General features: G+C 39.9%; 1 protein-coding gene across 1 annotated transcript in view; it reads right to left on the bottom strand.

The window, feature by feature from the left end:
* CHRNA2 (cholinergic receptor nicotinic alpha 2 subunit) overlaps positions 1-21,984 on the bottom strand; it is a 108,761-nt gene extending 86,777 nt beyond the window's left edge. Inside the window, exons 1-2 of the mRNA XM_063441981.1 lie at positions 21,937-21,984; positions 15,706-16,154 (exon numbers count right to left, since the gene is read on the bottom strand). Of these exons, the coding sequence (XP_063298051.1) occupies positions 15,706-15,766 (61 nt within the window). The 5' untranslated portion in view covers positions 15,767-16,154; positions 21,937-21,984. The remainder of the gene's footprint in view (positions 1-15,705; positions 16,155-21,936) is intronic.
* Between the last annotated feature and the right edge of the window lie 5,592 nt (positions 21,985-27,576).

The following is a 27,576-nucleotide window of genomic DNA, read 5'->3' as shown; positions in this document are numbered from 1 at the left end:
CCCTGTTCAGTTTCGCTGCTCAGTATTTAAGCGACAGGACACATACTGTGCTTCAAATAGAATTTATTACAAATGCATCAGCAGTATTCAAAACAATTCTTACATTTACTAATGTTTCCCTAGCTAATATCAAGCTCACTTTCTTATCTCTTTCAATCTTAAGAGTGAAAAAACAAAACAAAATCTGGCAATAGCATGGCAAGAAAGGTTTTTTAAAAATGAAACGTACAAAGGAACATTTCTTGCACCATAACCACCAGTTGTGGTACCCTGGTGCAGTCCCTCAGAAAGATGTCAAACCATTTTAGCAAAGCTTAACAATTTACCGTATACATTTTATAGCTCCTGCTACACATCAGTGTGTCTTTTCCTTTAAATATTACTAAAAGGTAATACATTTAAAAAATATTAGGAGCGCATTTATTTGAAACGTGGGGTTCACGATTAGACGTAGGATAAAACAGCAGATGCGTGTGCTGAATACTGCTCAGAGATTCATATAGTAATGTAATGTTAATTTATATCATGCTAATGTTTTAATCACTTGTTCATCTTTGCAGACAGATATAGGTGAATACTGTCGCTCAGTCCAACTCTCCCCAGATTCTTAAAATGTATGAACACAGTCTCTAATTGAAAGTCACTGCCTGTCTAGAAGGAGAAGGGGGGGGGGGGGGGGGGGATCACTGATTGAGAACCAGTATTTACCCTGATTGTGCAGGCAGATAGTGGCCAAGTCTAACACCAGCTAATACACTGCAAAATCTGTCATTAGCACCATTCAGATAACTAATAGAGAGGAAGGGCTCATTACATCACGTTAATTAAAATATTTAAAATGAATAAATAATATATATTAAAGCAATATTATTGTAGTATTTGTTTCAGTATTTTAACCCTTTGCCCATTGACTGCTAATTGGCAAATATAGTGAATTTCTGTAGGCTCATCAGCAAAGCCATGTGAATTTACTCTGTGAATTTACGTTCTGCTGTATTCGTTTACAGAGAAACCGGCTGAAATGGGATGTTTGATCAATATGAGAAACCCGTATAGTACAAAGGATTAATCAGATTGACTGATTTTAATGCAGACACTCGATGGTACTAAATGGGGTGTGCTTATTTGGTTGAAATGATTGAATTCTAAAGTTATTTGCCTTAATTTGAAGAGCACCTGTAATGCCCTAAGCCAAAGCAGCTTTAATTCTTTGATAAGAGCTTTAAAAATACCACCTATACATTGTGCTAGCAGTTTTCCTAGTAAATGTATAGATTGGTAGAAAAAAGTATTTTCAAATATATATTTTTTTTCTCCCATTTGTCTCTCAGTTCCTCAGTAGACACCGAATGCCGAGGAATTGAAAGACAGGGAGAGCAGAAGGGACCTCCTACATGATGTCCTTCTACTCTCCACCCATAGCAACCACAGCACATGCATTGTGGTACTATGGAAACCATCTAGCCGATGCAGCTAGCGGAATTGCTTTATATGTGAAGAGTGTGTCCTGTTTTTTTTGTTTTTCTCATTCGAGCTTTGCCAGGCACTGGATTCCCAGTCAGTAATACTTATTTTAAATTCAGTGATCGGGAGGTGCCAAAGGGGAATTATTCATTTTCTTTTTAAAAAAATATTGATACAGGTTGGAGTAAATATGAAGATCCCTAGTTTGGCTGATATTCAGTACGTTTGATAGATTTTCATGATCTGGACTTATTTGGTCTCTAGTGAATAGCCCTATAAATGCATTTTATCTCACTTAGGTTGTTGCTTGAAATTGAGTCATTTATGCAATACCTGTTAAGAGTACTTTGATAATATTTGATCACTTTAGATATTTGAGTCCCTTGTGGAAATTGAAGAAAGTAGACGTGTGTGTGAGAGCTGCTCTGGACCTGTGGAGGTCTAAGCATTCAAATCAGGCATGAAGCACCTACGACCCGTGGTTCAATATTACCCGAGTGCCATTACAAAGCCCAAGTGGCTCAGACCAAACATTTTAAGGCTAATGATGAAGCACAAACACCTCCACCACAAACAAGCTCCATCAAGGCTACAACAGGCCAAATCCTTATAAGAAGGCAAAAATTTAACATTACTATTTTTAGAGTTTTGTTCTGAATGCTGATGACTTGGGAATTTTAGATGTAGTTAAAGAAGTCCTTTAAACTCATGTGTACGCAAGGGCCTGCTTCATCTGGGAGTATTGTATATTGCAATGTAAAATGAAATATGCAACTCATATTTCTCTGGTCAGGCCCTCCATATTCTATTCTATTCTATAATATTATTATTCTCTGTATAATTACAGAAGCCAGCAAGGCTCATTATACAGTGGCAGTAGTACGGTGGCAGAGTGAAACGGAGGGACCGCACAGGGTACATACAAGGGTAAGGTAACAGGCTGCAATGTCCGTTTTTTGCCAGGCATCTATATTAATGGTATGTGCATTATATCCAGACACAAATATAATTTTCACATTCAAAACTGTAGCTTGAAAAACCTTTAGATACTGCTCAGTAGAATATTTATTTCTAACTCAGTTCTAAGCCACAGTGCTTATAAATATTACCTTAAAATGGAAATACTATGAGATCGGAGTATCAGAATCTAGAAGAATGAACATCAAAGTAGATTTATAACAAAGAAACCAAGAATACCTGCCACGAGATGACACTTAAAGAAAAAATTAAACTGATCCAAGATATTAAAGAGGACTGTGAATGTGGCAATCACCAATGTACCAATCTCTACAGTAGAGAACTTGTATTCTATGAGACTCAGCTCCACCAAACCAACTGGTAGCATTCTCGTAAAAGGAAAAAGAAACATGTCTTCTATGTCTTATGAATAACGACTCACTGCCATATGGCACCACCATTGGAATAAATCATTCCCACATAAGATATAAATCAAGTCACAGAGGTAAAGTTGGGAAGAAGGTTTATGAAAGTTTGTCAGAAACAAAGATGATCACATTTAATGAAAGGTTTTAACAAGGGTTCGTCATATGGAGAGATAAAACATATCTAGACTCCTTAACGCCACCAGCCTATAAAGGGAAAATACACCAAACAAGAAGATAAATGCCACATTCCTGATACAACAGAATGATAATGTGTATCGTCAGACTAATCCAACTAAACAACAACGAAACAATACTCAACAATGAAACAAAATCATTGAAGAAACAAAACCAAATTCTAGAAATTCAAAACAATGTTCTACTTTGTAAATTACAAAATCTGTAGCGACACTCAAAGTATCGAAGAGTGCTGATAAAAGAACAAGAGGAAAATGTCTTAAAATCCGTGGGTAATCCAGATTGTTAAAGGAAACCACGGGGAAGTGCGGAGAGTTTGAAACAGAGAAGATCTAGCTGAAAATCAACTGACTTGGAGAAGAAATGCCCCTGTGTAGCTGTATAACATGATTTACCAGGAAAACAGTGACAAAAGAACAGACATAACAACCTGTCAGAAAAATATTATTCGGAACTTTACTAACTGTCAGTAGCCACCATAGAAATACATTCTGATTTACAATCCATGGAAATGGCCCGGCATCACACTATTATGCAGAATTTGGATACATTTTGGTTTGGAGTTCAGAAATACACCAAAAATTTCAATTTGACCAAACTGAATTTCCAAGTCTACTAGCTAACACACAGTGGGATTGAGTCTGAATGTCTCTTTATATATATATATATTTTTTAATCAACACTTACTTACTAATAAAGCAGATTAAATTGGTGTTCAGAAAGGAAATGTTCAAAAATCTCCAAATGTACCAACAAATGGCCAAAATCGATCTCGGGAAACTGAGCTAGTAGCAAACAGCATTGTCTTCTGTGTGACTGCAATAATCAGACCTCTGTACAGATTAACCAGACATCCTAAATGATGAAAAGTCCATGACATGACCCCAAGGAAGTATGCAAACATAAGGGTGGCTAAAAACAACATACATTTTAAATTCACGGGTGAATGTGCATATCTGGCAATGATTGTCTGGCAATGTGTATTGCATGTATGATGGTATGTATCTGTGTGTATGGCTGACAAATGTGTACTTGAGAATGTGTGTATGTGTCTGTCAGTGTGTATTGGTGTTAGTGTCTATGTCAGTGTGTATCTCTGTGTGTATGTACGTCTAGCAGATGTTTGTGTACTGGAGAGTGTGCGTCTGTGTGTGTCTGTTTTCAAAGAAAAGGCAGAAGTACCTTGTTATATTCCAATAAACATAATATCTAATCACACTATAATGCACAACACACTGCACATCATAAAAGGTCTGTCTGTGGATGTGCAGGGAGTTTGAACTTGTATCATTGGTAAAGAACGAATGCGATGTGCATGGCTTCACTCTGCTGTTCAAGTCGTCAGCAACCCATTATGTTCAATTACACAGAATATTTCATTACTTTTTAAGCAGTAAACAGAGTTAAATAATGAGAGCACCATTTTATCGCCAATGTTCAATGTTCTTTACATTCCTATCTGCACAATACACAATATGTTGATATAAACCTGCCTTTCCTCTGCTAATGAACACTGTGTATAATGTTAAAGTTTTGTCTTCTCAGCTTGTATCAATGCATCCCTACATCATCACATCAGCACCACAATCCACGTTCCTGTAATCTGCATTCCTCGTGTCCAAATGAAATATCGCAAAGTGCAGGGATATTAAATGCTGCATATGTTCTTGGTGACCCGTGAATTAAAGGGGTCACTGGTTTAATCATTTATCACTGTCTTGCTCAGCTTTCTGCATTCAATCCACATATCCAACAGTCTAAGATGGGTCTGGTCAACAGGAAACTCTTCACTGAGGATCTACAATCCGACTATTCTGCGACTAGCTCTGCTGGGACTCCATTCTCCATCATGCTTGCAAAGGTTAACCTTGGAATGTGCTTGTGTCTGATCATGCTATGACAACTCCTTAGCTCTCTGGTTGTTGCAGAGCTAGAAACATAGAATGTGACGGCAGATAAGAACCATTCGGCCCATCTAGCCTGCCCAATTTTCTAAATACTTTCATTAGTCCCTGGCCTTATCTTATAGTTAGGATAGCCTTATGCCTAACTCACGCATGCTTAAACTCCCTCACTGTGTTTACCTCTACCACTTCAGCTGGAAGGCTATTCCATGCATCCACTACCCTCTCAGTAAAGTAATATTTCCTAAACTTATTTTTTATTAATTATTATTTGTTTTTAATCTAACTAATCCTTGTTTTACTTTCCTTTTCTCATTTATGTATCTAAAAAATGTTTTATCCCCTTTTTTACTGACTGTGCTATTTTCTCTTCTGTGTGTGATTTGGAAGCCCTTATACTTATACTTGCTTAGCCTCTTTCTGCCTATCTTATAGATCTGTCTGTCTTCCTCACTCTGGTTTTTTTTATAATAACTAAATGCTAACTTTTAGTTTTTTTACTGTTTTGGCCACATCTGCGGAGTTTCTTTTTTTTTTTACTGACAAGCCTAATGCAATTTTCTGTTTCCTTCAGAAGTGCAACTTTTAAATAATCCCATTTCTTCTGGACTCCATTTAAACTGCTCCAGTCTGACAAGGACTCCTTTACACATATTCTAATTTTAGAAAAGTCTGTTTTTCTAAAGTCTAAAACGTTTGCTTTTGTGTGGTGGGACCCCCTGTCCCATTGTTCTCCAGCAGGGCGTTGTCCCAGGGACACTGCCAAACGAGTTGGAACTAGCTGCTTGGTCCCTCCTTGGTCAAAATATGACTTCCACCTATCTCCTCAACCACTTAACCGACCTAAGTGAATTTTGGATATGTCAATCCCCAAATTATGCTGGTTATAAAAATATAAGTTTTATTGATATCGCTCACAAAGTTACAAAAATGGCATAAAAGTATGTTTTTTAGCTTGGAGATAATTGAGTTGATACAGTAATTAACTCAATTATCTCCCAAGCAGAGGGGAGGATTCTCATTGTAAAAAGCGGGTGTGCTTATCCTTGTGCCTTTATTTTATTGGTTGTTAAATTTACAGTTCCAGTGCCCCACAAGGTCCACGTGGGTGGTAACCTTGCTGGGAAAGTTGTATATAAGCAGGAATAAACGCTCATTGGAGTCAGTTCTTCTTGACCCTCAACACGTAGTCGCCTCGTGATTGGAGGGGACAGCTATACTCACACTGGGGATTGCTATGCTCTGCATACTCCCCAGAGCTTTAATCACGTATCTCTTTTAAGAGCTTGTTCCTGATACGCTCTCCTGGAGGAGAGGTCTTCCCCACACGTTACTGCAGGACAGAAGCTGATCCGGTGTGGACAGAAGACGGCGAGATTCCAGTTAAGCTAGGGCGGTTGTGGAGTCTGCGGTGGTTGTGCTGTCCGGTGCGGTGATTGTTTTCCGTGGCGCAAGCTAGGAAGCGTCCATCAACGGAAGGTACTCGATCGGAGTACGGGGAGTTCCGTTACAAGTAGAAATAATTACATTTATATATTTATAAAATAGTAATATTTAATAAATATATAATATATCCATCTATAAATATAGAGTTTCTTAAGATCTTATAGTTTTTTGCTATTCATTGGTCACTTATCACTTCAACTGTGAATAAAATCAACACTAAGTAGCTGTCCCTTAAATATTAATCATCTTTTTTTCCCATCAATCAGCTATATTTTTGGCACCACAGTCAGAATTCAGAATCACAAACTGAAATGACCATGTTTGCTATGGTTCATTCTTCTTCGTGTCCTATAGTTCATGTAATATCACCTGATTGGCCCAAATTCAACCAAATTCCAGTTGAGCCCAAAACACATCTCCAAATATACGGATTACCTCAGTCAATTTCTCCATTACCAATTAACCCCTAATGCTCACTTTACAGCCAGCCCTGGTATACTGTATGTAACGGATCGCCTGGCACCCCGACTTGGTACCTCCGTTAATGGATGCTCCTAGTGCTTCCTGAGGACTCCAAGCACTCTGGCAGACACCATAATCACCGAATCCGAGAAACCTTTAAATTCTCCCAAGCGTATGAATGCTGTAGACCATTGAATAGGAACCATACGAATAGGCTTGTACTCCTAGCAGTCAACTGGAACAGCATACAATAAATCCTTCCCCCAATAATGAGACGACACATCACTTTGAGGGTAAAACAGGAACTCTGGACTGGCTCATCCAGCCTGGCTTTTATTTCCAACTCACACATACAGGCCACACCCAGGGGGAGGCATAAAAGAACCAATGACATAGATGTTACCTCCCACACATCCCCTCCCCTTAGTGTGACACATAATCCCATTATGCATACAGTGTAAAATATACTTTTACACAACTTTCATAACTTTAAAACCATACATCACATTCACATAAAAATACATATCCACAATCAATCCATTCAGGGGAACAACATATTAAAAAATGGCATGAATCCGACCAGGGGTTCAAAAGTTACTAAAAGTATCTTTTGTTCCTTTCTAGCTGGCAGAAAAACATCCCCACAATGCACCCTGGTTTCCTCCCTTCTGCCCTGGAGTTAATTGGAGAAGTAATCCAATTACCCAGGACTAAAGGCAGACTCCATTAACCACATGGTTGCAAAACAACATAAAACACTTTAAAATACATAAAGTCACATTTACACATAACACACAGACATTTCACCTATCCCCAGATAGCTGGGATCTGCACGCACAAAACTACCGAATAGCGCGCAGATCCTACTCACACAGTACAATTGCCATGGAGCTAAAGTCTTTCCCATAGTCTTTCATTATATGAATAGGCTCCATGGTATGGCTATCTGGGGTATCACATTCCCATAAAGTCTGGTCCATAGTCCAAAGGCAAGAGGCGGGCAATCAGCCCCCTCCAAGGACACGTGGCGAGGTCGGTTTCGCCACACTTCTCCCCTTTACCCCCCAGACTAACAGGGTATCTGACCTCCTGCCGGTCCTTGCCCTGGTTAGTCCAGCAACCCACCCATGAAGCACAAACAGCAGTACCTCCCACCCACAATAACTGGTTACTACACCTGGGTAGAGGAGAACTTTGTCCAGGTCCAGGTGCCTCACCACGGCTGTGTGGGGGACTGGTAGTCTGCCTTGGTGGGTTGCTGAGTGGGCAGAGACCAGCGGTACTCTGCCCTGGTGCCAGCGCTACCACTGAAGTAGCCTGATTGGAGCCTGGTTGTGGGAGGGGGAGACCGACCGTCTCCCCTCTGGGTACACAGCTCTGCTGCTGGAGACAGACTGTCTCCCCTTTGGCTAAACAGCCCTGTCGTGGGGGGGCAGGACCGACCGTCCCTACCCCCTGTGCTGGAAGTGCAGAGACCACTGTCCCATCTGCACAGGTGTGGGGCTTACAGTCTCCCCCTGGTACATTAAGCTGCCGCTGGGGAGAGGTGGTAACCAGCTCCTCTCCCATTAGAACACTCTGCCGCTGGGGAATGGAGACTGGGCTCTCTATTCCCTGTACATTAATGATCCGCCGCTGGGGAGAGGTGGTAACAATATCCTCTCCCATACATACTTCCCGTCTCTGTGGAGGGAGATCGACTGTCTCTCCTCCCAGCACAGAGTCCTGCTGAGGGGGAAAGGGGGCTGGGCTCTCCATTCCCTGCTGGATACTCTGCCGCTGGGGAATGGAGACTGGGCTCCCAATTCCCAACAAATCACAATGCCGCTGGGGAGGGAGGACGGCCCCTTCAGCTCCCTGTAACTTGGGCGCAGAGACCACGGTCCCATCTGCGCTGGTGTGGGGCTTACTGTCTCCCCTTGGTGTGCTAAGCTGCCGCTGGGGAGAGGGGGTAACAAACTCCTCTCCCTTACACACTTTCAGCCGCTGGGGAGCAGGGCTGACCCTCTGTACTCCCTGTAGGCAGGGCGCAGAGACCACGGTCCCATCTGCGCTGGTGGGGGGCTTACTTTCTCCCCTTGGTGAGCTGTGCTGCCGCTGGGGAGAGGGAATAACAAACTCCTCTCCCTTACACACCTTCAACCGCTGGGGAGAGGGGATAACAGGCTCCTCTCCCTGCACCGTAGACTGCCGCTGAGGAGCAAGAACGGCACCTTCAGCTCCCTGTAACGCACACTGCCGCTGGGGATCTGGGCCGACTGCCCAGCATCCCTGTAGGGCCGGTAGAGAGACCGCAGTCCCATCTCCACCTGCCATCTGTGGGTCTTCCCAGGACCAATCCGTGAGGCCCCTCAACATTTGTGAGTAAGGGCCACCTGCTTCCCCACCTGGCAACTCTGGCTGCTGCTGGGGATCTGGGCCGGCTGCCCAGCATCCCGGTGGAGAGACCTTGGTCCCATCTCTACCTGCCTGTTGTGGTTCCTCACAGGACCAGTCTATGAGGACCCCCACTTCGGGTTCCTCCCGCCGCCTCAGGGAAAGACGGCTAACCTCCTCGGATGCAGCCTCTACTCGGCTGCTTTAACGCTCCTGCTGCTGAGCATACTTCCTCTCTTTCGCCAACCGGAATTCTCGGTCCAGCCTTGTGTTTCGCTCGGCCATGACCTGGTTCCAGATCACTCGGCGTGTCTCCATGGGTATATCATCCCCATACTCGGCCACTCGCTGCCTCACCTCGGCCAGCCAATCATCTCCAGAGCCAGAACCTTCCATACTAGTCTGCTCCCAGGGGCGCTGCACGAGTGCTAGCGTTGCCCTCAATTTGTAAATCCAAACAGTGTCTCTGAGCTGCTTTACCTCGCACTAGGACGCCATCCCACCGCTGCCACCAATGTAACGGATCGCCTGGCACCCCGACTTGGTACCTCCGTTAATGGATGCTCCTAGTGCTTCCTGAGGACTCCAAGCACTCTGGCAGACACCATAATCACCGAATCCGAGAAACCTTTAAATTCTCCCAAGCGTATGAATGCTGTAGACCATTGAATAGGAACCATACGAATAGGCTTGTACTCCTAGCAGTCAACTGGAACAGCATACAATAAATCCTTCCCCCAATAATGAGACGACACATCACTTTGAGGGTAAAACAGGAACTCTGGACTGGCTCATCCAGCCTGGCTTTTATTTCCAACTCACACATACAGGCCACACCCAGGGGGAGGCATAAAAGAACCAATGACATAGATGTTACCTCCCACACATCCCCTCCCCTTAGTGTGACACATAATCCCATTATGCATACAGTGTAAAATATACTTTTACACAACTTTCATAACTTTAAAACCATACATCACATTCACATAAAAATACATATCCACAATCAATCCATTCAGGGGAACAACATATTAAAAAATGGCATGAATCCGACCAGGGGTTCAAAAGTTACTAAAAGTATCTTTTGTTCCTTTCTAGCTGGCAGAAAAACATCCCCACAATGCACCCTGGTTTCCTCCCTTCTGCCCTGGAGTTAATTGGAGAAGTAATCCAATTACCCAGGACTAAAGGCAGACTCCATTAACCACATGGTTGCAAAACAACATAAAACACTTTAAAATACATAAAGTCACATTTACACATAACACACAGACATTTCACCTATCCCCAGATAGCTGGGATCTGCACGCACAAAACTACCGAATAGCGCGCAGATCCTACTCACACAGTACAATTGCCATGGAGCTAAAGTCTTTCCCATAGTCTTTCATTATATGAATAGGCTCCATGGTATGGCTATCTGGGGTATCACATTCCCATAAAGTCTGGTCCATAGTCCAAAGGCAAGAGGCGGGCAATCAGCCCCCTCCAAGGACACGTGGCGAGGTCGGTTTCGCCACACTGTACCCAATGAATAATATGCTAATGATTGTGACTAGTAGTAATAGTGTAGAACTATGTGTATAGAAACTCGTTGTTACAGTTGTACTTAAAAGTCTGCATACCTTGGCAGAAATTGTGAATTTATGGCATTGATTTTGAAAATATGACTGATCATGCAAAATAATGTATTTTATTGAAGGATAGTGCTCATATCCAGCCATTTATTATCACATAGTTGTTTGGCTCCTTTTTAAATCATAATGATAACAGAAATCACCCCAATGGCCCTGATCAAAAGTTTACATACCCTTGAATGTTTTGCCTTGTTACAGACACACAAGGTGACACACACAGGTTAAAATGGCAATTAAAGGTTAATTTCTCACACCTGTGGCTTTTTAAATTGCAATTAGTGTCTGTGTATAAATAGGTAATGAGTTTGTTAGCTCTCACGCGGATGCACTGAGCAGGCTAGATACTGAGCCATGGGGAGCAGAACAGAACTGTCAAAAGACCTGCGTAACAAGGTAATGGAACTTTGGAAAGATGGAAAAGGATATAAAAAAATATCCAAAGCCTGGAAAATGCCAGTCAGTACTGTTCAATCACTTATTAACCCCTTAAGGATAGAACTTCTGGAACAGCTGGAAGGGGTTAAAAAGTGGAATATTCAGGGATCTCTTGATACCAAGCCAAGGTCAGGTAGACCAAGAAAGATTTTAGTCCCAACTACTAGTAGAATTGTTCAAGAAACAAAGCAAAACCCACAGGTAACCTCAGGAGAAATACTCTGGAAAAAGACGGTGTGGTTATTTCAAGGAGCACAATATGACGATACTTGAACAAAAATGAGCTGCATGGTCGGGTTGCCAGATGCCATGGTCGAGTTGCCAGATACTGCGCCAATGCCACAAAAAAGCCCAGTTACAATGTGCCCGACAACACCTTGACATGCCTCGCAGCTTCTGGCACACTGTAATTTGGAGTAACGAGAACAAAATAAAGCTTTATAGTCAAAAACCATAAGCACTATGTTTGGAGAGGGGTCAACATGGCCTATAGTGAAAAGAATACCATCTAGTGGTTGCTCACTGATGTTTTGGGGTTGTGTGAGGTCTAAATTCACGGGGAATCTTGTGAAAATTGATGGCAACGTGAATGCAGCATGTTATCAGAAAATACTGGCAGACAACTTGCATTCTTCTACACTGTGGCAAACCTAGCCACTTCTGGACTATAATGTAGAAAGGTTGTCTGTAGGCTGTATTATGTGCTGTGTGTATTTTGCTGTGTGTATACTGTACTATGGTGGTTCGCATGCTGGCAGCCGTAAGCTACCAGCATGCAAGTACTTCGTTCGACGAACAGCGGCTATCTGGGCTGTTCGTGGAACGAATGCGGGCTCCCCTGATAGACCACACACTTAGAGGCGTGTGGCGCTTGTTAACCGATTGCAACAAAGTTGCAATCGGTAATTAGAGGCTCTCCTAGGTGGCCGTCGTTCGGCTACCGACCATGCGGCGGTTGGCCATCTTGGATCGTCTATTCTTCAGCGGTGTTTGGTCGTCGAGCGCCTGGAACCGAAATTGGCTACTCAATGACACGAACACCGCTGGACTTCCAGACCGTTAGGGAGCCCGGTGTTCGGTAGGATCGTTCCCCTGAGCGCAATCGGTAGATTGAGGGGAACTTCCATATATAACTGTATTTGTTGCGGCGTTCGGTCAGTTCAGCTGGGGACTGAGCGGTATTCTCTCAAAAGATGCGCTCAGCCCCCAGCTATCTACCGAACGTTCGGTTAACTCTGTATACCGTATAAAACTCAGAAACGGTATTTTAAAGTTAATTGTCAGTTTTGCTGCACGAGGGGATAATCCACTTAATCGTCCATTTTAGTGGGAGTATCCTTCTCGTGCAGCAAGGCCTGTTGGGAGAATTATGTTGCATGATGGGATAAATCCCCTGAAACCTCTGTAAGGAAACCCCTTGCATGGGGAACTGTATAAATATGCAAGCTTGTGAATAAAGCCAGTTAGTTGACTCCCAAACTGTGTTTCGTCCGGTTATTGGGAGGATTGGGATATTGCCTTACTTTTCAGCGCTGACTGTGGATTTACCTGGGATACCTGCGGAGATCGTGGACTCTAATACTGCCCTCCGCTACATACATGAAATCTGCACATGTGACGCTCTTGGACTTTCCAGTATGACAATGACCCTAAGCACAAGGCCACATTGACCCTCCAGTGGTTACAGCAGAAAAAGTTGAAGTTGCTGGAGTGGCCATCACAGTCTCCTGACATTAATATCATCGAGCCACTCTGGGGAGATCTCAAATGTGCGGTTAATGCAAGACGACCAAAGACTGCATGACCTGGAGGCATTTTGCCAAGACTAATGGGTGACTGTACCACCTGCAAGAATTAGAGACCTCATAAACAACTATTACAAAAGACTGCATGCTGTCATTGATGCTAAAGGGCACAATACACAGTTCTAAGAACTAAGGGTACGAAGACTTTTGTACAGGGGTAATTTCATTTTTATTTTTTTTTGCCATGTTTTGTTTTATGATTGTGCCATTCTGTTATAACCTACAGTTAAATATGAATCCCATAAGAAATAAAAGAAATGTGTTTTGCCTGCTCACTCATATTTTCTTTTAAAATGGTACATATATTACCAATTCTCCAAGGGTATGCAAACTTTTGAGCACAACTGTATGTTATGAAGTCTCAGAGTTTCTGTCTGAATGTCTTCCTTATAACATAACACGTGAAGACCTTCCTTTTTCTCGTACATTTACTTATATTTGAAAATAAATAAATGAAAACACTTATCTTACGACATCTGACTATAATATACATGAATACAACTTATATTCACAGATTCTCTATAATCTATCTGTGATAGGTTTTTCTGAAGTCCCACTTGGCACCACTTGTACCTTGTTTGCAGAACGCATGAACACTGGATTGTGTAAACATACACACACATAACAAACACAATGCCTCTCGGCCTTGGAATTAAAGAATGAACACGAGTTAAAAGAAGAATATTACTGTCCTTCAGACAGAAATGTAAAATCCCCCTCATCAAGGCCTTTCTTTGTCTGCAGCCCAAATCGGCATATAGACCTCTTTTTTCTATTCAGTATATTCAGTGAGTTCTAATTGGTATTGGTGTCTCCAGGTTCACTTCCATAGCCTGAGCTGATACATTTTATAATCGCTAGGGGCAGTGCACGCTGGGCTATGGAGAAACGTCTTTGTAACAGATTAATTACCCTGTATGACAGAATGCTGGGGTCAGAGGTTAACATTCCGATTCTGCTCACTGAATAGCATGTAAACACGTTCAAAATACCGCTCCGAGCATCCACTTCACAATCATAAAACAACAAAGCTGAAATATCAAAAAATGAAGATCAAACAAAGGAGCTGGAAACTAATTATGTTTTCTTCTGCTTTCACCCTCTCAGTGCCAAAAATAACCAAAAACAAAAAGGATTGGGTGAAAAAAAATCCTTCTGAAGGGGTTGAAGAGAGTAGTCTCGCTGAGTTTGGTGGGAAACTGTGGGAGTTATGTATTAAAAAAGTGTTTTTTTGTATAAAAAGATGTCTAAAGTACTAAAAGTGGGGCAACCAGTGGAAATATCAGGCACATTCTGTTGGTGAGCTGGAAAGTTTTTATAAGCAACCCCTTAGGTCTGCAGGAGCTGGAGTGCCAGAGATTGGTTATATCTGTCTCTCAGTGCCAATTCACCCATAATAAGAGGGACATATTTAGATATTTAGACAGAGTCATATCAACAAGACAAAATAAGATTATCTGGCCAGGTACACCATAAAGCAGGACCAAACGGTCAATGTTTAAAACTGCATGTAACCTCCTCTCCCCAAAAATTTGTATTTAATGAAGATCGAATTTGTATCAAATACTAATTTTGACTGTGTTGGAATGTCACTGAAATTCCAGCTCAGTCAAGAGATATACAGAGTAGGAACTTCTATGTCTCTCTATCTCTCCTCCACCTGACTTAGATCTTGTGGGATCCTCTATAGACCTCAATGCTGTACTCTCGCGCATACACGAGAATACTCCAGTGACATTGGCTCCTGGCGCTGAAGAGGAGCAGACCGTAGAAAATGGCGGTGTCCGCGAGGGACAGGATCGGGTAAGTAAATTATACCTTACATGCCCTCCCGGCCACCGAAACCCTAGCAACGATGTCACCAAATTTGGCAAAGTCTCCAGACGGTGACAGTACCACTTTAATTCGATATGGGCACATTTGCCTGAGTGTAGGTTAGCTCGTTATACTTTTAACGAAAGTAATCAATAAATCTCTGTATACATCTAGATGCAAATATGCATAAGCTTGGTAAATTCTGGTCTAAATTCTGAAAATTAATTTATTTAATACACTGTTAAACGCGTAAACCCTAAAAAAAAAAAAAAACATAAGAAGGAAGTGTGAAAATAGTTCTTAAAAAGATTTTACAGTTTAATTTATAAATCAAAACAGCACAAATATATATTATATAAATATGTATATATCATTGAGCTACTGTGAAATATGATGAATAAAATGCGCATGAAAATAAATACTCGCAAGGAAAACGCATTAAAATACCCCATTACTGGATAATAAAGAGACTAAAATAATTCAATTTTATGGATTGACTAATCCAGTTACGAAATTAACAGCTTGCTGTCTGACCAATAAATTCATAGTTGTGTCAAATGGGAAAAAGAAGAATATATATATATTTACAATTTATCAGTGAATAACTTCCCGTAGGGGTAAATCAATATAAAATTCAATTCAACAAAGCTCCCTTCTCCCATAAAAGATCAAAAAGCAAAAAAAAAAAAAAAAGGCAAGAATGTATTTATAATCTGACTTAATTGCTGTGCTTTTATGCACACTGTAAGGCATTCTCTGTTAAAGGTACTAGCAGACTTACCTGTTGTGCTTGTCATTAAGTAACAGATAAGTGACAGAATTCCGCCCACACTGTGGTCCATGCTGTTAGGGGATGAGTAGCTGAAGCTTGGAGTGCTTTCTTTTGAAGCGTCTCTTGAACAGAGAGAGAAAAGGATACAATTCTCCCGGGATCCTAACCTGAGGAATCATGCAGGAACGCACCTGATTGCATTATATTTTTATAAGGGCGCTGCCAGGCACAGCTGCGAGAAGGCAGTTTAAGTGCTGTGCTTAGAGTGTTCTGCCCATTAGTCGGAGACTGGGGAGCTGGCCTTGTGTGGAGGATGCGGTTGGGTTAAAGTAAAATGCGCTCTCCGTGGTGCTGAAACAATTGAAGCTGGGAACGTCTCGTAAAAACTTGGCTTACGTCCACAGGGATACAGAGAAATTGTTGAACCTTAACTTTGTCTTTCTTCCTTGGTTAATGCCCTGAAAAAAAATAATATTCATATTAAAAAAGGCTGCTTTGCTAATTAACTCATCGAGGTCCTGCTACTCGTGTGATAGATGTACAGGTGAATTTAAATGGAGCTTTTTAATAAAATTGGACACTTTAAAAACTGCGTAATTCTTTCTTAATGAATCTCTGATTATTATGCAGAACATACATGGGAAGTTTTACATAATTAACTGCAAAAATCAAAACATTGCAACACAATAAAAAAAAAATACACAAAATGAACCCCGGCGCTCGAATTCCTACTACTCCTGGGTGAAAGCAATGACTATAGTACACAGCAGGCTTGATACATACAATAAAAACTAACAAAAAAGTAATTTGTGCAATATCCCAAATTCCTACGCACATTTAAAGGGACACTATAGGCACCCAGATTCATTCATCTCATTAAAGTAGTTTGGGTGCAGTGTTCCTGTTCTCTTAACCCTGCAGTGTTCCATTGAAGCAATGCTTTCCTTTTGGGGAGGCCTAATGCATGCATGGCAGTCGCCGCGCATGCAGTCCCCTCATCATCTGAAGTCAGCAAGGACGAGCGTGACCCAGCACCGAGAGACTTCGGCACTGGAATAAAGAGTTAATAGCCACTGGGGGGGAGGGGGGCAGCGAAGGAGAGTGTGCTAGAGGGCACGATTGTGTACGAATACAGTTTTTGTATTCCTAATACTATAGCTTTCCTTTAAATAACTGGAGGTTTTTTATAATCACTCCAACCATTAAAGTGTAAGCTCACCAGCCACATCAATGAAAAACATCTGTAGGTGAGTCCTAAACTAACATTTCACTTCGCTTCTTTAAGCAGAAAGGTAAAACGTCTAATGAGATAAAAAGAGATATTTTTTCTAAACCTCTGCATACTTATTAAGCGTTAAAAGGGCACACATGGGGTGGGCGGCAGCACTGTAACATGGCTGTGTAATACAAAAGCAGACACAAACATACAAAAATCAAGCACTTTTCCTTGACGTGGCAGGTGAGCTAACACTTCAATGGCCATTGAAGTGAAATTAAACAAACTCCAGGTATTTAAATGTGCACAGGGATTTGAGATATTGCGCACGTAACCTTTTATGGATTTTTATAATATAACGATAGTCCGTTGTGACTTCATGCCATGCATAAACCTCCTCTGCACTTGACTGAAATGCTGGATTGCACACCGAAAAGTTACCAAACCATCTGAATATTGGTAAATGAATGAAATAAACATTCAATACCTTGGTGATCTTTGCTTATTAACTCTAATTCATTTACATGACAGTGGCAGACAAATCAATCATGAAATTGTCTCATTAATGTAAAACACTGTACTCAAAAGGATTCATCTCAGCACATTTCAAATTTGTCAAACTTTATTCAGAGCGTGGCATTTCGGAATCACGTGACCACATTGTCACGAATCCCATGCGTAGTTCCACTGAATCCTTAGGCTCTAGTTGAAGAACATGCCTTTTCTGCTGTTACGGACTTCTGGGAGTCTATACCTGGCCGTTATTTCAATCAACGTATATTATTGTTCAGATTGTATCAAACTTCAACTTTATAACAATATCAATTTTGAATATTTACATATTCAGCAAAGCTTCATATTTTATCTCTTACAAGACTTCACCCAGAATATTGGGTCCATCACTGCAATACCCCATCTTCCGAAAGACATCAGTACACAAGATTCAAATAAAGACTGCTCGAATGACACTCAGTGTCTACAGCTTCTCAGAGATATTTGGTTTCAATTCACACTTTATATCATTATATAGCTTGACCATGCAATATGTACTTTAAATAAACACACCTACAATCTACTCAAGACATGGTACCAGACCACAACAGCCATTAATAGGATTATTTATCAGTGAGGATTCTGGTGCAATAGTATACATTTATTTTTAAATATTTTAAGGATTGCATAAATAGTTTTTGTGTGCTATCGTTATCTATGTGATTCAGTCTTACTGCACTGATCCTCAATTCTCCATGACTGTCTCCATGACTGGTCACATGCAGTCACACCAACATTGACAGTCTACACAGAAAATTCACTTTATAAATGAATGAAGAGTTTAATTTCTAATGTCAAGGCCACCAAACCGTATCTGTGGGCCTAAAACACCTTATATTGTGTTGTAGTATATAGCTGCTTTTAAACTGATTGTTGTTATATATTTGCTGGAGTGTATCTCTGTATAAGAAGATGCAGAGGATCTGGTACATCTCCATATAAAACCATGCTAAGATTTTTTTTAAGATTTTGAATATTTTCCACTGCAGAATATTATTACAAAATATCCTACGCAGCAAGCGAGCAAAGTAAGTAGGATAAAATGTGTAAATATAAACATGATATACAAAATAAAAAAAACACTCTCTCTCTTTTTGAAAGAACTCCTCCGTCCAATCAAAGTGTTTAAAAGACACAGGGTGTTTGGATACAGAATTCTGTTTCATGTTAGGATTCAATATATGCAGATTTTTTCAGGTTCACATTTATATCCATGTCAAATAGATTTCATGAAGACTTACAGTACTGAGCATTTGCTAACAGACATGTCTGCACTTTATACACCAGTAATGGTTGAATCATTATACTGGGAAACAAAATGCTGACTAGAACATTTATCTTACAAAACAAGGAATTGGCACACACTAATTCCCTGAAATTAAATTAAACAAATTAGCTTAATACAAATACAAATATAGGGTTAATACAGCATGTAATGTTAATACAGCGTGTAATGTATAGGGTTAATACAAAGTGTCATCTATAGGGTTAATACAAAATGTCATGTATAGGGTTAATACAATGTGTCACGTGTAGGGTTAATAAAGTGTGTCATGTATAGGGTTAATTCAGCATGTGATGTGTAGGGTTAATACAATGTGTAATGTATAGGGTTAATTCAGCATGTGATGTGTAAGGTTAATACAATGTGTAATGTATAGGGTTAATATCACGTGTCATGTATAGGGTTAATTCAATGTGTAATGCATATATTCAATACAAAGTGTCATGTACAGGGTTAATACAAAGTGTCATGGATAGGATTAATACAAAGTGTAATGTATATGTTTAATGCAACATGGCATGTATAGGGTTAATACAAAGTGTCATGTGTAGGGTAAATACAATGTGTCATGTATAGGGTTAATACAATGTATCATGTATAGGGTTAATACAAAGTGTAATGTATATATTTAATGCAATGTGGCATGTATAGGGTTAATACAATGTGTCATGTATATGGTTAATACAGCAAGTAATGTATAGGTTTATTACAATGTGTCATGTATAGGGTTAATACAAAGTGTCATGTATAGGGTAAATACAATGTGTCATGTATAGGGTTTATACAAAGTGTAATGTATATATTTAATGCAACATGGCATGTATAGGGTTAATACAATGTGTCATGTATATGGTTAATACAGCAAGTAATGTATAGGTTTAATACAATGTGTCATGTATAGGGTTAATACAAAGTGTCATGTATATATTTAATGCAATGTGTCGTGTATAGGGTTAATACAATGTGTAATGTATATATTTAATGCAACGTAGCATGTATAGGGTTAATACAAAGTGTCTTGGATAGGGTTAATTCAAAGTGTAATGTATAGGGTTAATACAAAGTGTAATGTATAGGGGTAATACAATGTGTCATGTATAGGGTTAATTCAAAGTGTCTTGGATAGGGTTAATTCAAAGTGTAATGTATAGGGTAAATACAAAGTGTAATGTATAGGGTTAATACAATGTGTCATGTATAGGGTTAATACAAATTGTCATGTATAGGGTTAATACAATGTGTCATGTATAGGGTTAATTCAAAGTGTAATGTATAGGGTTAATACAAATAGTCATGTATAGGGTTAATACAATGTGTCATGTATAGGGTTAAAACAATGTGTCATGTTAAGGTTAATACAATGTGTAATGTATAGGGTTGATACAATGTGTCTTGTATAGGGTTAATACAAATTGTCATGTATAGGGTTAATACAATGTGTCATGTATAAGGTTAATACAAATTGTCATGTATATGGTTAATACAATGTGTCATGTATAGGGTTAATTCAAAGTGTAATGTATAGGGTTAATACAAATTGTCATGTATATGGTTAATACAATGTGTCATGTATAGGGTTAATTCAAAGTGTAATGTATAGGGTTAATACAATGTGTCATGTATAGGGTTAATTCAAAGTGTAATGTATAGGGTTAATACAATGTGTCATGTATAAGGTTAATACAATGTGTAATGTATAGGTTTAATACAATGTGTCATGTATAGGGTTAATACAAATTGTCATGTATAGGGTTAATACAATGTGCCATGTATATGGTTAATACAATGTGTCATGCATAGGGTTAATACAATGTGTAATGTATAGGGTTAATACAATGTGCCATGTATATGGTTAATACAATGTGTAATGTATAGGGTTAATACAATGTGCCATGTATATGGTTAATACAATGTGTCATGTATAAGGTTAATACAATGTGTAATGTATAGGTTTAATACAATGTGTCATGTATAGGGTTAATACAAATTGTCATGTATAGGGTTAATACAATGTGCCATGTATATGGTTAATACAATGTGTCATGCATAGGGTTAATACAATGTGTAATGTATAGGGTTAATACAATGTGCCATGTATATGGTTAATACAATGTGTCATGCATAGGGTTAATACAATGTGTAATGTATATGGTTAATGCAATGTGTTGTGCCCAACAATCAAACATTTTTTGTAAAAATTGTTTGTCTCGCTTTACCTATTGTACAGTAGCTCTGACCTCCAGCATTCCTGAAGTTTAATAATAGGGGCAGAACATGCCTAATACATCATATAATATAATGTCATATAATACAACATAACGTAACATTTCACATAACATATAACATATAACATAACGTAACATAATATAATATAACCTAAAGTAACATATAATATAACATATAACATAACGTAACATATAATATATAAAATATAACATAACATAATATAAACCAACATAAAGCCACCTAGACCCTCAGCTACCCAGCGCTGGAGTGGACCCCTCAAACACATCAGTCACAGCACCTGGAAAGACTGGGGGCTGTAGACAATGCAGTGGAAATGCCGGGAGGGGGGCTCCTAGTCCTTCTCATAACATTTTAACTACAGTCAATGCCTCCAACTCACATCAATCTAAGTCATACTCTCCAGAAACCATGAACTGCCCACCCTTGGCTCTTATGAAGGACACTGACAATACTGGGGGGCTTGAGAGTAGAGCACAGTCTAAGCTGCTGACCCTCACTATATTCAGTCAGCCAACAAAGGCTTCGATTGATGGGAGTTATGGAATGTTACCATGACATGTGTGCAGGAACAAGCAGTAACACTATCTATGGTCACATTCAAGTCATAGTGTCTGTGAACTACACTGCACGCTGTGAGCATCGTGGGATATATAGTCTGCATCATTGGATATGTAGTCTGCATCATTGGATATGTAGTCTGCATCATTGGATATGTAGTCTGCATCATTGGATATGTAGTCTGCATCATTGGGTATGTAGTCTGCATCATTGGGTATGTAGTCTGCATCATGGACTTCGTAGTTTGCATCATGGGATATGTAGTCTGCATCATGGGATATGTAGTTTGCATCATGGGATATGTAGTCTGCATCCAGGTGAGGTGCCAGGTTTGGCCATTAGTGCCATGGGATGTGATTCTATAGATAATAAGTGAACTTACCTTCACAATGCTCCCAGTGTCACTCACCCCATGAAATGGACATTATCCTGTATTGAGAGGCAGCTGAGACATGTGTCAATCCTTCCTCCCCTCTGCTGAGAAATCCAATATATCCACAGACAGACCTTCACACCTGGCAGCCAAGCCCAGAACTTCCTGCTGATGCAGAGGATGCAGAAACGTTGTCTTGATGGAGAGTTGGACCTGCTGTGCTGGACTCAGCCTGGGATTAACTGAGCCTGACCAGGGAGCTGGAGGAGGAGTCTCTCTGATGATGGAGGGATCTGTCACACCGTGATCCAGTGATGGTTAGACTAGGTTTCCCTGCTGTATCAGACTGTATTAACCCTTGAAGATCAGGACCAGTCATGGTACCCAGAGCTCCATGTTCTGGAATCTCCTCACAGTTTATTATTGAACAAAGCTGAACTCCAACAAGTAACAGCAATTCCTGACTCCTAAAACTGTCTCCAGTCATTAAAAAAGCCAATGCATGCACAGGCTGTGAGCTGCTTAATAAATAGCAGCATTAACAAGAGGAGTAAGTCAGGGCGTTAAAAATGGGTTTAAATCCCCTGGTAGAAAAGAAAGATCGGAGATGACAGGAGAAGCAGGAGCGCACATGTGTTTTGAGGAGTAGCATTTCTGTTAATGTAAATTGAACATTACCCCTGTTTGGACACTAGGTGCCGCCAAAGCACCACATTGCTGCTATATGTGGAATGAGCACTCCTGCCCAATCAGTATTGAAAGGAGACTGTAAAATAAAACACACAGGTTAATAAAGAATTGATTTCATTGACCAGCATGAGTTAATATACAAGGTAGAATTGTATAAAAAGTAATAAATCTATTTAGGAAAGATTTAAAAAAAAAAATTGATTTCCAATTTTAACCCTTCAGGGTTAGTAAATAGCCGAGCTATATCCCAGATATACAGGGTTAGTAAATAGCTATATCCCAGATATACAGGGTTAGTAAATAGCTGTATCCCAGATATACAGGGTTAGTACAGAGCTATATCCCATATATACAGGGTTAGTAAATAGCTATATCCCAGATATACAGGGTTAGTAAATAGCTATATCCCAGATATACAGGGTTAGTAAATAGCTATATCCCAGATATACAGGGTTAGTAAATAGCTATATCCCAGATATACAGGGTTAGTAAATAGCTGTATCCCAGATATACAGGGTTAGTAAAGAGCTATATCCCAGATATACAGGGTTAGTATAAAGCTATATCCCAGATATACAGGGTTAGTAAAGAGCTATATCCCAGATATACAGGGTTAGTAAATATCTGTATCTCAGATATACAGGGTTAGTAAATAGCTATATCCCAGATATACAGGGTTAGTATAAAGCTATATCCCAGATATACAGGGTTAGTATAAAGCTATATCCCAGATATACAGGGTTAGTAAATAGCTATATCCCATATATACAGGGTTAGTAAATAGCTATATCCCAGATATACAGGGTTAGTAAATAGCTATATCCCAGATATACAGGGTTAGTAAATAGCTATATCCCAGATATACAGGGTTAGTAAATAGCTGTATCCCAGATATACAGGGTTAGTAAATAGCTGTATCCCAGATATACAGGGTTAGTAAATAGCTGTATCCCAGATATACAGGGTTAGTAAATAGCTATATCCCAGATATACAGGGTTAGTATAAAGCTATATCCCAGATATACAGGGTTAGTATAAAGCTATATCCCAGATATACAGGGTTAGTATAAAGCTATATCCCAGATATACAGGGTTAGTAAATAGCCGAGCTATATCCCAGATATACAGGGTTAGTAAATAGCTGTATCCCAGATATACAGGGTTAGTAAATAGCCGAGCTATATCCCAGATATACAGGGTTAGTAAAGAGCTGTATCCCAGATATACAGGGTTAGTAAATAGCTATATCCCAGATATACAGGGTTAGTAAATAGCTATATCCCAGATATACAGGGTTAGTAAATAGCTATATCCCAGATATACAGGGTTAGTAAATAGCTATATCCCAGATATACAGGGTTAGTAAATAGCTATATCCCAGATATACAGGGTTAGTAAATAGCCGAGCTATATCCCAGATATACAGGGTTAGTAAAGAGCTGTATCCCAGATATACAGGGTTAGTAAATAGCTATATCCCAGATATACAGGGTTAGTAAATAGCTATATCCCAGATATACAGGGTTAGTAAATAGCCGAGCTATATCCCAGATATACAGGGTTAGTAAATAGCCGAGCTATATCCCAGATATACAGGGTTAGTAAATAGCTGTATCCCAGATATACAGGGTTAGTAAATAGCCGAGCTATATCCCAGATATACAGGGTTAGTAAATAGCTGTATCCCAGATATACAGGGTTAGTATAAAGCTATATCCCAGATATACAGGGTTAGTAAATAGCCGAGCTATATCCCAGATATACAGGGTTAGTAAAGAGCTGTATCCCAGATATACAGGGTTAGTAAATAGCTGTATCCCAGATATACAGGGTTATTAAAGAGCTGAGCTGTATCCCAGATATACAGGGTTAGTAAATAGCTGTATCCCAGATATACAGGGTTAGTAAAGAGCCATATCCCAGATATACAGGGTTAGTAAATAGCTGTATCCCAGATATACAGGGTTAGTAAAGAGCTATATCCCAGATATACAGGGTTAGTACAGAGCTATATCCCAGATATACCGGGTTAGTAAAGAGCTATATCTCAGATATACAGGGTTAGTAAATAGTCATATCCCAGATATACAGGGTTAGTAAATAGCTGTATCCCAGATATACAGGGTTAGTAAATGGCTGTATCCCAGATATACAGGGTTAGTAAATAGCTATATCCCAGATATACAGGGTTAGTAAAGAGCTGTATCCCAGATATACAGGGTTAGTAAATAGTCATATCCCAGATATACAGGGTTAGTAAATAGCTGTATCCCAGATATACAGGGTTAGTAAAGAGCTGTATCCCAGATATACAGGGTTAGTAAATAGCTGTATCCGAGATATACAGGGTTAGTAAAGAGCTGTATCCCAGATATACAGGGTTATTAAAGAGCTGAGCTGTATCCCAGATATACAGGGTTAGTAAATAGCTGTATCCCAGATATACAGGGTTAGTAAAGAGCTGTATCCCAGATATACAGGGTTAGTAAAGAGCTATATCCCAGATATACAGGGTTAGTACAGAGCTATATCCCAGATATACCGGGTTAGTAAAGAGCTATATCTCAGATATACAGGGTTAGTAAAGAACTGTATCCCAGATATACAGGGTTAGTAAAGATCTATATCCCAGATATACAGGGTTAGTAAAGAGCTATATCTCAGATATACAGGGTTAGTAAAGAGCTGTATCCCAGATATACAGGGTTAGTAAAGAGCTATATCCCAGATATACATGGTTAGTAAAGAGCTATATCCCAGATATACAGGGTTAGTAAAGAGCTATATCCCAGATATACCGGGTTAGTAAAGAGCTATATCCTAGATATACAGGGTTAGTAAAGAACTGTATCCCAGATATACAGGGTTAGTAAAGAGCTATATCCCAGATATACGGGGTTAGTAAAGGGCTATATCCCAGATATACAGGGTCAGTAAAGAGCCGTATCCCAGATATACAGGGTTAGTAAAGAGCTGTATCCCAGATATACAGGGTTAGTAAATAGCTATATCCCAGATATACAGGGTTAGTAAATAGCTGTATCCCAGATATACAGGGTTAGTAATGAGCTATATCCCAGATATACAGGGTTAGTAAAGAGCTGTATCCCAGATATACAGGGTTAGTAAAGAGCTATATCTCAGATATACAGGGTTAGTAAATAGCTATATCCCAGATATATAGGGTTAGTAAATAGCTGTATCCCAGATATACAGGGTTAGTAAAGAGCTATATCTCAGATATACAGGGTTAGTAAAGAGCTGTATCCCAGATATACAGGGTTAGTAAAGAGCTATATCTCAGATATACAGGGTTAGTAAAGAGCTATATCCCAGATATACAGAGTTAGTAAAGAGCTATATCCCAGATATACAGGGTTAGTAAAGAGCTATATCCCAGATATACCGGGTTAGTAAAGAGCTATATCTCAGATATACAGTGTTAATAAAGAACTGTATCCCAGATATACAGGGTTAGTAAAAAGCTATATCCCAGATATACAGGGTTAGTAAAGGGCTATATCCCAGATATACAGGGCTAGTAAATAGCTATATCCCAGATATACAGGGTTAGTAAATAGCTGTATCCCAGATATACAGGGTTAGTAAATAGCTATATCCCAGATATACAGGGTCAGTAATGAGCTGTATCCCAGATATACAGGGTTAGCAAAGAGCTGAGCTATATCCCAAATATACAGAGTTAGTAAAGAGCTGAGGTGTATCCAAGATATACAGGGTTAGTAAAGAGCGAAACTATACCCAATGTGTACAGGGTTTGAGGTTTGACACATATATACCAGCATTTTTTAAGGCACAGTCAATGTAATTGCAGTGTAACTAAATGCTTAATTCACATGTTTTTTTATAATGTTACATAATCTGATTTTTAAAGAGGTATAAAATGATTCTAAATAAAATCTATTCTATATAAAATCTGCCCCCTGATTACACACTTCGCTGCCAGGTTAGCAGAGACTTATACACCTTATACACCTGGAAGGAATATATGTGTGGATGGATCCCTGATGAAGTATAAGGGAAGGCTGGGATTCAAGCAGTATATTTCTTCCAAGCGCTCCAGGTATGGTGTAAAGGTGGATAAGCTCTGTGATAGTGAGACTGAGTATACTCAGGCCTTCCGGGTGTACGAGGGAAAGGATAGCCACCTTCAGTGCCAGATTAAGAGCCCAGTGGGCCTGGCGCTGACAATTATGATGGGCCTAATAACAGAATCTTATCGACAAAAAACACAAAAACACTCCCAAACATCATGTATCTGATGGAGATGGTTCTGGAGGGAAAGAAAATAGCAGCTATAAAAAACACATACCCTATGCTAATCAATAACCCCTAACAGCAGTGCCCAGTGAAGCAGGAAGTCAATGGGTGTGGTAAAAGGGTGTGCTACTGACGCAAATCATATAACTTGCCAAAAGGGGCGGAATGCCCAAAAAGAGGGCATGTCTGCCTAAAGAATGGGAAGGTCAGCCTGGCATGAATGCATGTCAGGCTGCCTGCCAATCATGCAAGCTGGCCAACTAAGGGCATACAATGCAGACAGCACCAGGAGCTTTGCATAAATGCGTCTAATGATGCGCTCGCTCAACGCTTTCTAAGGACTGTCCCCTAGCACTCGCTGGTCCACTTGTCTCCTTACCGTCTTACTAGCAGGCAGAAGCTCCTGGTATATAGTCTGGGACAGAGAAAAGCTGTTTGTAGTGAGTGTAGAAGAAAGGGAACATGCCACAGTGTTAGAGAGACCAAAGTCATCATTACCTTAACTAATTTAATTGTTAGCCAGTCCACAGAAGTTTTGTTCCCATACATCCCTCTTAATTTCCATACTTAAGCAAGAGTATGTGAAAAGCAGTTAGGGTTGCACCTTTCTTGGAAAAACATACCAGCCTTACTAATTTGCATAATTAATTATGTATGTGTGACATCACATGATGTAAA

The sequence above is a fragment of the Pelobates fuscus genome, chromosome 2, assembly GCF_036172605.1.
Source record: "Pelobates fuscus isolate aPelFus1 chromosome 2, aPelFus1.pri, whole genome shotgun sequence".
Classification (NCBI taxonomy): Eukaryota; Metazoa; Chordata; class Amphibia; order Anura; family Pelobatidae; genus Pelobates; species Pelobates fuscus.
Note: the sequence above shows the minus strand (reverse complement) of the source record. Positions and strands in the feature narration are given on the sequence as shown.